Source organism: Ailuropoda melanoleuca, chromosome 3, assembly GCF_002007445.2.
Source record: "Ailuropoda melanoleuca isolate Jingjing chromosome 3, ASM200744v2, whole genome shotgun sequence".
NCBI lineage: Eukaryota > Metazoa > Chordata > Mammalia > Carnivora > Ursidae > Ailuropoda > Ailuropoda melanoleuca.
The window spans coordinates 80429691-80444354 of NC_048220.1; the positions used below are offsets into that span (position 1 = coordinate 80429691).

At 37.2% G+C, this 14664-nt stretch overlaps 1 protein-coding gene across 1 annotated transcript in view; it reads right to left on the reverse strand.

Moving 5' to 3' along the window:
• Positions 1-3190: 3190 nt before the first annotated feature.
• The window catches only part of TMEM232 (transmembrane protein 232), a gene marked incomplete at its 5' end in the record, with an annotated part of 218342 nt that continues 206868 nt past the window's right edge, over positions 3191-14664 (reverse strand). Inside the window, 2 exon segments of the mRNA XM_034655649.1 lie at positions 3191-4055; positions 6172-6265. Coding sequence (XP_034511540.1) covers positions 3807-4055; positions 6172-6265 — 343 coding nt within the window.

Below are 14664 nucleotides of genomic sequence, written 5' to 3' on the forward strand. Positions count from 1 at the left end.
TTAAAATAATTATCCAACTTAAAATGTCGAAAGGGCATCACTGTGAAACCTTGCTCTAGGACCATGTGGTATGGACATGGTGGGCTGGTTATGGTGGCATATGGAAAGAAGGAACTGCACTTACCAGTTACATCCTGTAACTTTCTTTGGATTTACTGATGTAAAAGATTCAAAAAAAATGAGAAAGGTTACTCATAATCAACTAGTAGATAGTTACAGTCATATGTCCCAGAGAGGATTTTTACTGGCAAGAGCAGAAAAATCAATTACTTGAGTTAATTGATAAACATTATGATAGAGTTTCTAAAATTGTGGCTGTGAGTTATTTTGTCTACTACCTCTTCAAGCCCCAAACACCCACTCAGCAGAGTACAGATATTTATTTTGGGTATTTTCTTCCCTAAACTTCTCTTTGGCATGCCCCACAAACATTTCCAAATCTTTTGATTTACCTTTATGGAATTGCACTAGGGGAAATGCTTTTTTTCATGTTTCTGCTACTCGGAATTTATTTACTGTTTGTCTTTTCTCTCTTTTGTTCCCTAGTGTATGTCTTTTAATTTCTAATACCCTAGTAAAAATGGCTAAAATTCCTATAAATGTTTCATTCTCAGTACGGTAAAATGTTTATTAGGTGGTTTATGTGAAAAAGAAGCTGCTTTGGTAGCTGCCAAGAGAAATCCGTAGAGAATTCACAGTAAATGAAGGGTTTACTCTTTCAAAATAAATGTAAACATAGAGTGAAGGTAGCATAGAAATGAGTCATGGAAATGATTTTTAGGCGGAAAGGGCTTTAGACCTAGAGAAGTTAACACTTCCAAACAGTAGAGGCACTTAAAGGTGAGTATGAGCAGAGAGTTCATAGACGGGAATATGTTTCTCATTCTCCTTCTTCCTCTTACCAACTTAACATGGAGAGACTGAGAAAATAAGTAAGTAGGGCTCAGAAACCATAAGCTAAACACACAGGAGTCACTGAGAGAATCCACCTGGTGCCCAACACATCCTGGGACGCAGAGAACACTTTGTGAATTGTGAGGCAAAATCAATATGAAGGGTAAATTACAAAGAGTTTCGGTTGAGTTTGTGTTAGGTTAAGTACTTAGCGAAGAATTAAGGGTTAATTATGAAGATAAATTATACTAAACTTGCTTTACATTTACATTAACTTAAAAGGTGGTGCTTTCTTCCAAGCTCTTTTTTTTTTTTTTTTTTTTTTTTTTTTTTTTTTTTTGGTCTGGAGAAAGTTTGCAGAAAAGAAGACCAAAAATGCAGAAGGAAAAAGGGGTTGGATTACTTGTAGTACATGGAGTAATATGTTCTAGGCATTGCACTGTGTCTTTTTTCTAGTTATTTAACTAGCCCCAAACCTGCCATTCCATCTGCTTTGTGATTCTGGGGCAGGAGCACTGTAGGAAAATCTCCAGGATGGCAAAGGACGACCCTATTTCTTTCCATTTTCTTGCTCTTCCTGGCAGCATGGTTTGAACCGTAGACAGTTTGTTCTTGTTTCCTTTTTTTTCCTCTGAGCACCCAAAACTGCTTTATTGTGCCCTGTCAGAGGTCCCAGCAGCAGTAAGGCAGCGCCTTTCTGACAGAGGGCTGGACCCCACCTTGTGCAGCTTGTTTCCCATGCTTCTGGATTCTAATAATCCAGCTGTCTTTCCCTCTGATGCCCTGGCCATAGCGGTGGTAGCAATTTCTTGCAGTTGGTATTGTTTCTATGTTTCCTTTCCATTTTCTCAATTCTCTAACACCTTTAAAACAATTCCTTACATTAAATTCTCTCTTAAAATGACTGACACATTTCTGTTTTCCTGATTAGCTTCTGACTGATGCCACTCTTTACACAAACGGTACCCAATTTATAAATGAGTAAACTGAAGCTCCAGTGGGTTCAGTGACATACCCAGTGTTTCATGGCTGGCAGGGAGCATAGTTAGAATGTGAACCCAGATCTATAAGCCCCAGCCTTTTCTAATATTTCGGGATATAGGAGGAAGACCAAGAGAAGTGTATGTTGCTAGATTCTAAGAATTTTAAAGAATAAGAATAAAGAATTTTACAAAATAATTTAAGAATAAAGGTACAACATTCTAATCGTCTCTTTCTCTCTCCTTATGTGTGTGTATGTATGTGCACACACAAACGTATACATTATTCTTTTTTGCTCCCTTACAAATCTCTACTACTACGATAGAAAAAAAATTACTTTTTTCAAAGGCATGAATCCATGAAGAGAAAATAGGGTAGTGAGAAGAAAAATGTGGACGTTAGAAAGCAGGTGAACAAGTGGGAACAGACTAAGAAAAATAAGTAAGTAACCCTAAGTCTGCATTGGGGAAGCCTTAAGGCAGACTAAGCCGTGCCCGAGAGCGCGAGAATGGTGCAGAAATTGGAAGCACCAGGCTTGTATGAAAGTGGTTCTGAAACAGCAGGATTTGCTGACATTCATGTAAGTAGCAGTGAGATGTCCAGAGTCCCTTCCGCACAACTCACAGCCCAGTGGTTCCCTCTCTCACAACCTATCAGAAAGGTTATGACTTAAAAGGGCAGTCTGGTAAGGCTGCTATCACTGCGGGACTTAAGGAGAAAGTAGTTTGAATGAAAGGATGGTAGAAAATTGAGACAGAACTAATTCTCTGTAAGAGGAGACAAGGATGATACAAAAGGTTTGAGAAGAGCCACACATTTGAAACAGCCTTATAGGAAATCATAATAAAAACACCCTCCTCCCTCTTATTTTTCTACTATATATTATTATGACCTTAAAGCATGATACTGTAAATTCATATAATATGGGTCACAAATTTAACCCTAATTATGTGATTTTAAAAAATTGGTTGCCAGTATTTTAAAATTTACCAACTTTTATTTTAAAAAGTAATCCTGTTTAAGAGCTCCTTCTTGAAAGATTGTATGATGCTATAATACTGGACACACATTGCTGAGGGTAGCCAAGTGCTGGGAACTTTCTTTAGATGGGGCAGGTATTCCATAGCCCCTTTCACTGATTTCTGTTACCTTCCTAATCTGGTAGTCATTTGACATCCCTAATGAAGTAACTGGCTCTTGAGTATCAAGAAATTGAGGTGTGGTTATTATCTCTGTTTTTCAGAAATGGAGTATAAGCCAGCATGGGAACCCAAGCCCAATCTATAGATTGAGAGTTTCAGAGGAAGTGAGTACCATTTAAAAAATGACTCCTAATTGGTTGAATCTCTTTGATAAGTGTTCCTGTGCCTTCCAGGAACATCCAGATCCATCCTCATAAACTCATCTGCCAAGGTAAAACCACTGTCACTCTGGGGTCTCCTTTGGTATCTGCCCAAACCCAGATCATCCTGAGACGAATGGCCTGCTCAGATTTGTCTGCTGTACTTCATGGAATTCAGGTTCCTGACATATAGCTTGATGTGGCATTGACTATGAAATACAGATCCAAGCAGGTGCCTTAGTTCTTTTATTTGTATAATAGTTAATATAGGAGTATCAGTTGGTGCTCGTTCTATTTTCAAGGAATAATTCTTAAATGTGACTCATTAATAATTTACAGTTCATTTCTATCTAACTGTCCACTGAAAATCAAGACTCTGAGAATCATTATGGTGTATGATCACACAAAAAAGTCAATTAGGAAGAGCTTTTAGACATATTCTTGAAAATGTTTAACTAGTAAAATCACTTCACTCAAATGTGACTAAGAGCTGCTAATTTAGGACTAAGATACGACTGTTAAAGAGTCTGCACCAGGATAACAACTCCTAAGAAATGGCTTCCAGTTAATTAGAAATTTTTCCTAAAATCTAGCTATCTTTGTCTCTTTCATGCAATTTCTGGCATATGGACTTCAGTTTGGGGGGTTCTTTTATTTCTAATGAAATTACTTCAGTCCTCGGAGGAAGCTCGTAGGGTTTGGTTTGCTTCTGTAGTTTCTCTTCTCTTCTCTTCATAATTTCTCTGAAGTGATTTTTTTCCTCTAACTCTCTGTCTTTACGTTCCTGGGCCTCACATATTGCATCTTCTTTCTGTCGAATCTTTAGCTCTTCCTGCCACTGTCACAGAGAGAAAGTGTCATTTACATGTGATTTTCCATGAAAAAATGAAAAAATACATCAATTTAGCTTCTCAAAATGCAGATTCTAAATCCAATTACCTTCTCAGTTTTTCTCACAGATATTCTTGAGGAATTTAACCCCAACCATAACTGGAAAAATATACAAGCCCTCTATTAGAAAGTATACAAGTCTCTCTCCCTCCCCCCAAAAAGAAAGAAAAAGAAACCAGATTCCCTCTTAACATTTTTAATAGTAATAAGCCATTCAAAAGAAGAGATAACAGGGTTTACATTTTTATTTTACAAAAGAATTTCATTACTTAATCAATATTGTTATTTACATGATAGCATGGAATCATAAACTGAAAAATCAAGCCAAAGCAAAACAAAAAGAAAACCAAATTAAAGTGAAAGGCAAAAATGTGATGCTATCAAATACGAAGTAGAAAATGAAATTGATGGGCAGACAAATGCTGATTCTGCAACAGACAAATACAAAGGCTTCTAAGGGAGTCACCTCAATCGAGCATGTTAATTAATGACAATAACAGCATTATGTGGAAGCAAAAGTTCTAGGACTCAGTAGTTGGAAGTAAGGACCGCAAATCAACCAAACATCGTCATGAGGAGCTATTTCCCTTCTATCTTTAATGAAGGAAGTGGTTAAAGAGGTGGTAATCTGTCTTCAAGCTGGGTAAAAAAGTTCAGGAAAGAATGACCCTTAGCATGAAATATCGGAAATTCCAAAAGACACTTCGTACCCTTGTTCATTTCTTATTTTGTTACCCTCAGCCCATCCATACTCACAAGACAACCAGACTAAGCTTAATGACCTACCAATTAACTTATAAATTACTATATACTAGTGCTATGGATTACAACTATTATTTGGGGTATATAGACATTATTAATAAGCAGGACTAAACCACAGAATTTGCAACCAATCTCTTAGCATTCCAAAGGCAATAAACATACTCAGAGTAAATATTAAACAAAAAAGTTTAATAAAATAATATTTCATTTTTCTTACTCCCAGTTAAATTTTAAATACAAAGTTACCTTGATAACTATGATACCCATCTGTGACATAACTTTTGTCATATAACTGAATAATAATACTGTTTGACAAAACTACCGTTTTTATGTTGTAGCATAAAAGTGGTAGGTGGGGGGCGCCTGGGTGGCACAGCGGTTAAGCGTCTGCCTTCGGCTCAGGGCGTGATCCTGGCGTTATGGGATCGAGCCCCACATCAGGCTCTTCTGCTATGAGCCTGCTTCTTCCTCTCCCACTCCCCCTGCTTGTGTTCCCTCTCTCGCTGGGTCTCTATCTCTGTCAAATAAATAAATAAAATCTTAAAAAAAAAAAAAGAAAAAAAAGTGGTAGGTGGTGTAATAATGACAGTATCTATAAACAAAGACAACTAATCTACCTTATTTGAGAGATTTCAGTGTATTTCATGACCTTGATCTTTACGTTGTGGAAAAATTAACAGAGGATTAATTCTTAAGAATTTAAACACATTCTATATGCTATTTAGGCCATACTGTATTCTAAGAAAAGCAGAAAATAAGTACTTTCTCTCCTATTCCAACTCTACTCCTAAAAAGAAGCAGTTACAAAATTATTTCATAAGAAATCATCAACTGAACATAGCTCAGTGGATTAAAGGGTCTTAAGTGAATGGCCTTGTGTTGCCACTGCTTGTTTAACTCATATCAAAAACAAAGTGTTTAAAGTCCCTCCAGTATTTCAAGGGTAAAGAATAATCATCAAAAATTGAGTCAAAAGATTTTTGTTCCTTTATTAAAACTACACTATGTAAGAAATCAGTGTTCAGTATCAGATCTTTGTCACAAGAAATCAGTACTAGCTCAGGAAACAGGATAAAGCTAGGATTTCACAAATGACAGAAAGCCGAATTTTGTGTAACCCAGTAAAGGCACTGAAGTATATAGATAGCACAGTAAGATATAATTAAGTTTGGCAAAGCCCAATCATGGCTTTATTTTTAAGTTCCACGTGTTAATGTTTCAGTCTCAGAACTACACTTTCTAATTCAAAGTGCCTTTAAAGAACAAAGCTTTTGCTGCTAATTTAAGGAAGTCAGTCTTACATGATGGTCAATGATTCTTGCCAACTCTTCATCAGCCTTGGTGAAGAAATCCGGGTAAGAAGACAGGGGAAGTTCTGATACAGAAGGATGTTCCCTACAGAAGAGCACAAGAACAGACCCAATATTAGGTATAGATATTCCTTCTCCAAGGAATATATGGACTTGCAAGGCATTTCATTACTAAGCATTTTCATTCTACCTTGTTAACATTATGTACTTTATTCTTCTTAGACTATTATATCTAGCTTTTAGTTTCTGTAAGCCATTTTGGGATACCTAAATTGACATTTCGAAGAGTAGGGAGTGACATATAGTATGAGAACTACAAAATAATAAAAAAAAAAGTAACCTTCTTCTAGGAGGAATAAATACTACAGCTGGTCAGTAACACAGGAGATGTTAAGATATGAAGGCTTCAAGGAAGGCTGAAATAATTCGACTCAATGGGGAGATGAAAATAACCATAGTCATACACAACTCCATGACCTGGAAGTTCTGGTGAAAGTCTAAGCCTAAGAATTTGATCTAAGATATACCAAAAAAAAAAAAAAAAAAAAAAAAAAAAAGTTTGATTTCAGTACTTCTCCAGGGTCTTTGTAGCACTAAGGGTGAAATTATGGCAGACACTTTAGCAACAGTTCAGTAGAAGTGTGGGCGGTGCCAATCTGGGCCCTAAGGTAGTGGAGACTTAGTGTCCAACTGTCCACTTGATAGGTGTATTATGTTAGAGTTATTATGAAGAAATGATTGTGAGTTCAGAAATAAGTAAAGCAACAAAATGGGGGTAGAGAATATGGTTTTAAAGGAAAGAAAGTGGGTGTAAAGGAAAAGCTCTTAGGCAGGAGGCTAAGAAGAGACATAGATCATGAAAATTTCCCTTATTCAAAAACCTTTGATCACCTTTTCAGACTGTAGTGTCTAACATGTACTTTTTGCAATTTGCTGTCTATACTATTTTAGCAAGCTTTATATTTTTGACATCCTGTGCTTCCCCTCATATCATCAGGTCTTCTTACTTTTTGCTGCATTAAATGCTTCGCAAGTCTTTCCATTTATCTTTGTCTCCACCATCATTTCCCTACTCTAAACCATCATCTTTCATCTGGACCAACACTTCCTTTTAGGAATCCCTGCATCCACCATGCCTCACCCTTTTAGTTCTTGTCTGTGTACAGTAGCCAGAATTTTTTTTTTTCAAAATACAAAGAGTATCATATCAATCTCCTACTTTGAACTGTTCAATAACTCCCAATTAACTTTAGAATTAAGATCCCATTTGTTATTAAAGAACCCTGAAGAAGACTGTGCAGTTGGTAAAGTGGCTCTGCACGTTTTCTCCAGGCTCACTCCGCTCCTTTCTTGGCCTAGGTTTATGCATCCCTAGCAATGGGCTGTTTTGTTGTTGCTGTAGTGTACCGTGCTCCACTCTACTGTGGTTTATTTGCATGTGCTGTCATCCTTTCTTCAGTGCTCTTCTCCTCCTCCAGCTCACTGCCATAGGGGTGGCTAATGCGTGCTTATCCTTCTGTTCTCTGTTCGTCGTACTTACCTCAGTTGTAGTTTTTTATTCATCTGTGCATCTGTGGGAGTTTTGTTTTTCTCACTTGAGTATGAGCTACGTGAATGTGGGGACTTTCATTTGTTTGGTTATCATTGGTCTCCCCAGTGCCCAGCACAGTGCTGCTAGACACTCAATGAATGCTTGTGTGTTTGTTGAATTATTGAATGAATAAATGAAAGCTATGATGTGCTTTAATCCCCTTTACATTCCAGGCAATGAGTAGCAGTCTACCAGATAGCCTTTCATGTCAGTGGAACAGTGTCCAGGATAGCAAGAAGATGGCAGTCTCAGGAGACAAGTCACAGAATGAAGCTAATAGCAGGAGTTCAAAGGAAAGCAACTCAAGTGGTAGGTGAGCAGGGGACATATATGGATCCCTCTCCCAACTCATAAGATTCAGAATTATTGTGGGGGAGAAGAGCAATGGGTTTCCCACTGCACGTACAGTAGGGTCCTGTGCATTCTATTAAAATATTAAAGGAAAATACAATCCTAGAATGCTGGGAAATTGGGGAACAACTGGGGGGCTGATACTTGGGTTAACTATAGTCAATAAAATTTGAGCACTTGTGACATTCAAAGAATTGTGCTAAATGCTGTGAAAAGATAAATAAGGGATGCTTGGGTCTCTCGGTTGGTTGTATCTGCCTTCAGCTTAGGTCATGATCCCAGGGTCCTGGGATGGAGTCCCTCATCAGACTCCCTGCTCCGTGGGGTGTCTGCTTCTCCCTCTTCCCCTCCCCTTGCCTGTGCTCTCTCGCTCTATCTCAAATAGATAAAATCTTTAAAAAAAAAAAAAGATAAGACAGAACTTTTAAATTACTTAAAGGTTAAAAGTATTCGCACAACTTGCTTTAATTCCTTCCTGAAATATAAAAGTTGAAAGAAATGCATCACAATATAAGTAATATTAGAAAACCTTTAAAATGGGAAGAGTAAATGGATATGCTTGTGCATCTGTGATTTTTAGTTATCCTGGTTGAATGTTTGCACTAGGAAAGAAAAATGTGTAGTTATTTATAGTAGAAGGCGACATGACAAACATTCAATCATATGTACAGAAAAATATAGTAAAACCGTTAAGCACATGGGCTCTATAGTCAGATCTGAAAGCAAATTTTCATTCTGCCACTTAGTACTATTTAATCCCTCTGTTCCTCAGTGCCTTCATTTTTAATAAAAAAAAGAATAGTACCTGCCTTGTTATGTTTTTATGAGGATTAAAAAGGATAAGGCATAAAGCTTGTTTGATGGAGCAAATACTAAACAAGTTTCAGCTGTAATATCCTTATCAGCAACATTATCAAAAGAATGTAGAGGAGGAAGCCATGGCTTTTGGCTGGTACTTAAAAAAGAGGAAAAAATAAGAGAAAAGAAAAAAAAGGAATAGAGGACTAAACAGTTAAGTCATTAGAGAGATGTATAATTTTGATGTTTGGAGTTAAATGAGAGCTGGAGAGAAACCTGTCAGAAAGCTGTTATATAACAATCCTAGGTCCGCCATAACAGATTACCACAAATTGATAGGCTTAAAAAAATCCATTCTCTCACAGTTCCTGAACCCAAAAGACCTAAATCGAGATGTGGCAGGGTTGGTTCCTCTGGAGGCTCTGGGGAAAATACATTCCATGCCTCTCTTAGCCTCTGATGGCTGTCAGAAATCCTTAGCATTCCTTGGATTATGGACACAGCACTCCCATATTTCTCTGTCTTCACCTTGGCCTTCTCCTTTTGTGTCTCTGTGTGTCTTTTCTGCCTTTCTCTTGTAAGAACACAAGGACACTGTCATTGGATTTAAGGCCCACAAGGACAAGAGAGCCTTAACTTTCCCCTTAGCTGGACTAAACCTTAGACAGGCTTCTTCCTTACCATAGGTCCCTGGCCATCCCTTTAAAATGCAATCAAGAAAGATCGTGCTCCTATCTTCTAGTCTCTGTGATAGAGTAGGAGCCTAAGTTAGAAAGTGACGGAGAGCAAGCACAGATGACCTCATCACGTTGACCACCCTCTCCTCTAACATCCTCCGGTACTTTTCCACTACCTCACATCAGCAGTTAAAAATCCTCCTGTCTTTTGTTCCAAGGGAGCTGAATTCAGTCTCTCTCCTCTATTGCAAGACTTGAGTAAAGTCGTCTTTGTTTAATTTCTGTGCAGTTTTTCTTTCACACCCTATTTCAAGATGATCTGTTTTATTAAGTTTTTATTTAAGTTCTAGTTAGTTAATGTATAGTGTAATACTGGTTTCAAGAATGAAATTAGTGATGCATCACTAACATACAACACTCATTGCTCATCACAAGAAGTGCCCTCCTTAATACCTGACACCCGTTTAACCAAACCCCACCCACCTCCCCTCCATCAACCCTCAGTGTCTTCTCTATAGTTTAGAGTCTCTTACGGTTTTCTTCTCTCTCTTTTTTTCCCCCTTCCCCTATGTCCATCTGTTTTGTTTCTTAAATTCCACATACGAGTGAAAGCACATGGTACTTGTCTTTCTCTGATTGGCTTATTTCACTTATCATAATACATTCTAGCTCCATACATGTCCTTTCAGAGTTCCTTCTTTTCAATTGCTGAGTAATATTCCATTGTGTGTGTATATATGCACACCACACACACACACACACACACACACACACACACACACCACATCATCTTTATGCATTCATCAGTTGATGCACATTTGAGCTATTCCTATAATTTGGCTATTGTCGATATGCTGCTATAAACATTGGGGTACACGTGACCCTTTAAATCAGTATTTTTGTTGTAGGGTAGTTCTATTTTTAACTTTTTGAGGAACCTCCATACTATTTTCCAGGGTGCCTGCTCCAGTTTGCAGTCCCACCAACAGTATAGGAGGGTTCCCATTTCTCCACATCCTCCCTAACATGTTGTTTCCTGTGTTAATTTTAGCCATTCTGACTGGTGTGAGGTGGCATCTCATTGTGGTTTTGATTTGTATTTCCCTGATGCTGAGTGATGTTGAGCATCTTTTCATGTGTCTGTTGGCCATTTGGATGTCTTCTTTGGAAAAATGTCTATTCCTGTCTTCAGCCCATCTTTCAACAGGATTACTTGTTCTTTGAGTGTTGAGTTTGGTAAATTCTTTATAGATATTGGATACTAACCGTCTATCAAATATGTCATTTGCAAATATCTTCTCCCATTCTGCAGGTTGCCTTTTAGTTTTATTGATTGTTTCCTTTGCTGTGCAGAAGCTTTTAATCTTGGTGAGGTCCCAATAGTTCATTTTTGCTTTTGTCTCCTCAGGAGACATGTCTAGAAAAGAGTTGGTATGGCCAATGTCAAAGAGGGTGCTGCCTGTGTTTCCCTCTAGGACTTTGATGGTTTCCTGTCTCACATTTAGGTCTTTCATCCACTTTGAATTTATTTTTGTGTGTGGTATAAGAAAGTGGTCCCATTTCATTCTTTTGCATGTGGCTGTCTAGTTTTCCCAACACCATTTGTTGAAGAGACTGCCTTTTTTTCCATTGGATATTCTTTCCTGCTTTGTCAAAGATTAATTGAGCATATAGTTGTGGGTTCATTTCTGGATTTTCTGTTCAGTTCTGTTGATATCTGTGTCTGTTTTTTTGCTAGTTCCATACTGTCTTGATGATCACAGATTTGTAATAGAGCTTGAATTCCAGAATCCTGATGCCTCCAACTTTGCTTTTCTTTTTCAAGGTTCCTTTGGCTATTCAGGGTCTTTTGTGGTTCCATATAAATTTTAGGATTGTTTATTGTAGCTCAGAAAAATGCTAGTGGTATTTTGGTGGGGTTGCATTAAATCCATAGATTTCTTTGGGTAGTATAGATATTTTAACAATATTTCTTCTTCCAAGCCATTAGCATGGGAGGTTTTTCCATTTCTTTGTGTCATCTTCAAATTCTTCCATAAGTATTCTATAGTTTTCAAAATATGGATCTTTTATCTCTTTGGATAGGTTTAAACCTGGGTACCCTATGGTTTTTAGTGCAGTTGTAAATGGGATCAATTATTTGATTTCTCTTTTTGCTGCTTCATTACTGGCGTAAAGAAATGCAGTAGATTTCTGTACATTGATTTTGTATCCTACAACTTTGCTGAATTCGTGTATCAGTTCTAACAATTTTTGGTGTAGTCTTTCAAGTTTTTTACATACAGTGTCATGTCATCTGTGACTAGTCAAAATTTGACTTCTTTCTTACCGATTTGAATTACTTTTATTCCTTTTTGTTGTCTGCTTGCTTAAGCTAGGACTTCCAATACTATGTTAAATAACAGTGGTGAGTGTGGACATCCCTATCTTGTTCCTGACCATAGAAGGAAAATTCTGTTTTTCCCCTAAGGATGATATATGGCCTTTATGACATTGAGGTATGTTCCCTCTATCCCTACTTTTTTGAGGGTTTTGATCAAGAATGTTATTCTGTACTTTATCAAATGCTTTCTCTGCATCTATAGAGAGTATTGTATGGTTCTTATCCTTTCTTTTATTAATGTAGTGTATCACATTGATTGCAAATATTAAACTAGCCTTGCAGCCCAGAAATAAATCCCACTTGATTGTGGTAAATAATTTTTTAATGTACTGCTGAATTCAGTTTGCTAGTATTTTGTTGAGAATTTTTGCAACCATGTTCATGAGGGATATTGGCCTGCAATTCTCCTTTTTAGTGGGGTCTTTGGTTTTGGAATCAAGGTAATGCCTCATATAATGATTTTGGAAGTTTTCCTTCTATTTATATTTTCTTATTTTGTATTTATTTTTTTCTTTACGTTTTTATTTAAATTCTAATTAGTTAACATACAGTGCAATATTGTTTTCAGGAGTAGAATTCAGGGATTCACTACTTACATACAACACCCAGTGCTCAATAAGACAAGTGCCCTCCTTTTTTTTTCTTTTTTTTTTAATTTTAATGTTTTTTTATTATATTATGTTAGTCACCATACAGTACATCCCTGGTTTCTGATGTAAAGTTCGATGATTCATTAGTTGTGTATAACACCCAGTGCACCATGCAATACTTGCCCTCCTTACTACCCATCACCAGTCTATCCCATTCCCCCAAGCGACAAGTGCCCTCCTTAACATCCATCATTTCTATATTTTTGGAACAGTTGAGAACAATAGGTATTAACGCTTCTTTAAATGTTTGGTAGAATTCCCCTAGGAAGCCATCTGGCACTGGACATTGTTGGTTGAGAGATTTTTGATTACTGATTTCCTGTCTTTGTTGGTTATGGAACTATTCAAATTTCCTATTTCTTCCTGTTGTAATTTTGATAGTTCATATGTTTCTAGGAATTTATCCATTTCTTGCAGATTGCCCAATTTGTTGGCATGTTATTTTTCATAATATTCTCATAATTGCTTGTATTTCTGTGGTGTTAGTTGTGATCTCTCCTCTTTCATTCATTATTTTATTTATTGGGTCCTTTCTCTTTTCTTTTTGATAAGTCTGGCTAAGGGGTTATCAATTTGATTAAGTGATTAAAGAACCAGCTCCTAGTTTTATTGATCTTTTCTACTATTTGTTTGTTTCCATATCATTTATTTCTGCTCTAATCTTAATATTTCCCTTCTGCTGACTTTAGGCTTTATTTGCTTTTCCTTTTCTAGTTTCTGTAGGTATAAGGTTAGGTTGTGTATTTTGAGACTTTTCTTGCTTGAGGTAGGCCTGTATTGCCATGTACTTCTCTCTTATGACTGCTTTTCCTGCATCACAAAAGTTCCGGGCCATTGGGTTTTCATTTTCATTTGTTTCCATATATTTTCTTATTTCTTCTTTAATTTTCTGGTTGACCCATTCATTTCTTTAGTAGGATTTTTTTTTAACCTCCATGTATTTGTGGTTTTCCCAATTTTTTCTTGTGGTTGACTTCAAGTCACATAGCACTGTGGTCTGAAAATATGCATGGTACAATCTCAACCTTTTTATACTTGTTGAGGCCTCATTTGTGACCCAGAATGTGATCTGCTCTGGAGAATGTTCCACGTGCACTCGAAAAGAATGTGTATTCTGCTGCTTTAGGATGAAATGTTCTGAATATACCTGTTAAGTCCATCCGGTCCAGTGTGTCATTCAAAGTCATGGTTTCCTTGTTAATTTTCTGTGTAGATGATCTGTCCATTGCTGTCAGTAGGGTGTTAAAGTCCCCTACTATTATTGTATTGTTATTGATGAGTTTCTTTATGTTTCTTACCAATTGATTTATATATTCGGGTGCTCCCAAGTTGGGGCATACATATTTACAATTGTTAGATCCTCTTGTTGGATAGACCCCTTAATAGGATATAGTGCCTTTCTTCATCTCCTATGACAGCCTTTGGTTTAAAATCTAGTTTGTCTAAGTATGGCTGCTCTGGCTTTCTTTTGATGTTCATTAGCATGATAAATGGTTCTCCATCCCCTCACTTTCAATCTGCAGGTGTCTTTAGGTCTAAAATAAGTCTCTTGTAAGCAGCAAATAGATGGGTCTTGGTTCTCTATCCATTCTTATACTCTATAGTCTTTTGATTGGACCATTTAGGCCATTTACACTCAGAGTGATTATTGATACATACAAATTTAGTGCCATTGTATTACCCGTTAGGTCATGGTTTCTGGAGATTTTTCTCTGTTCCCTTCTAGTCTTTGTTGCTGTTGGTCTTTCTTTCTCACTCAAAGAATCCCCTTTGCTATTCCTCGCAGGGCTGGTTTAGAAACCATGAACTCCTTTAGTTTTTGTCTGTCTGGGAACCTCTTTATCTCGCCTTCTATTCTGAATGACAGCCTTGCTGGATAGTCTTCTTGGCTGCATATTTCCCCATCCAGCAGGTTGAATGTATCATGCCAGTCTCTTCTGGCTTGCCAAGCTTCTGTGGAGAGATCTGTTGCTAACCTTATTTGTCTTCCCTTGTATGTTAGGGATTTCTTTTCTCTTGCTGCTTTCAGGATTC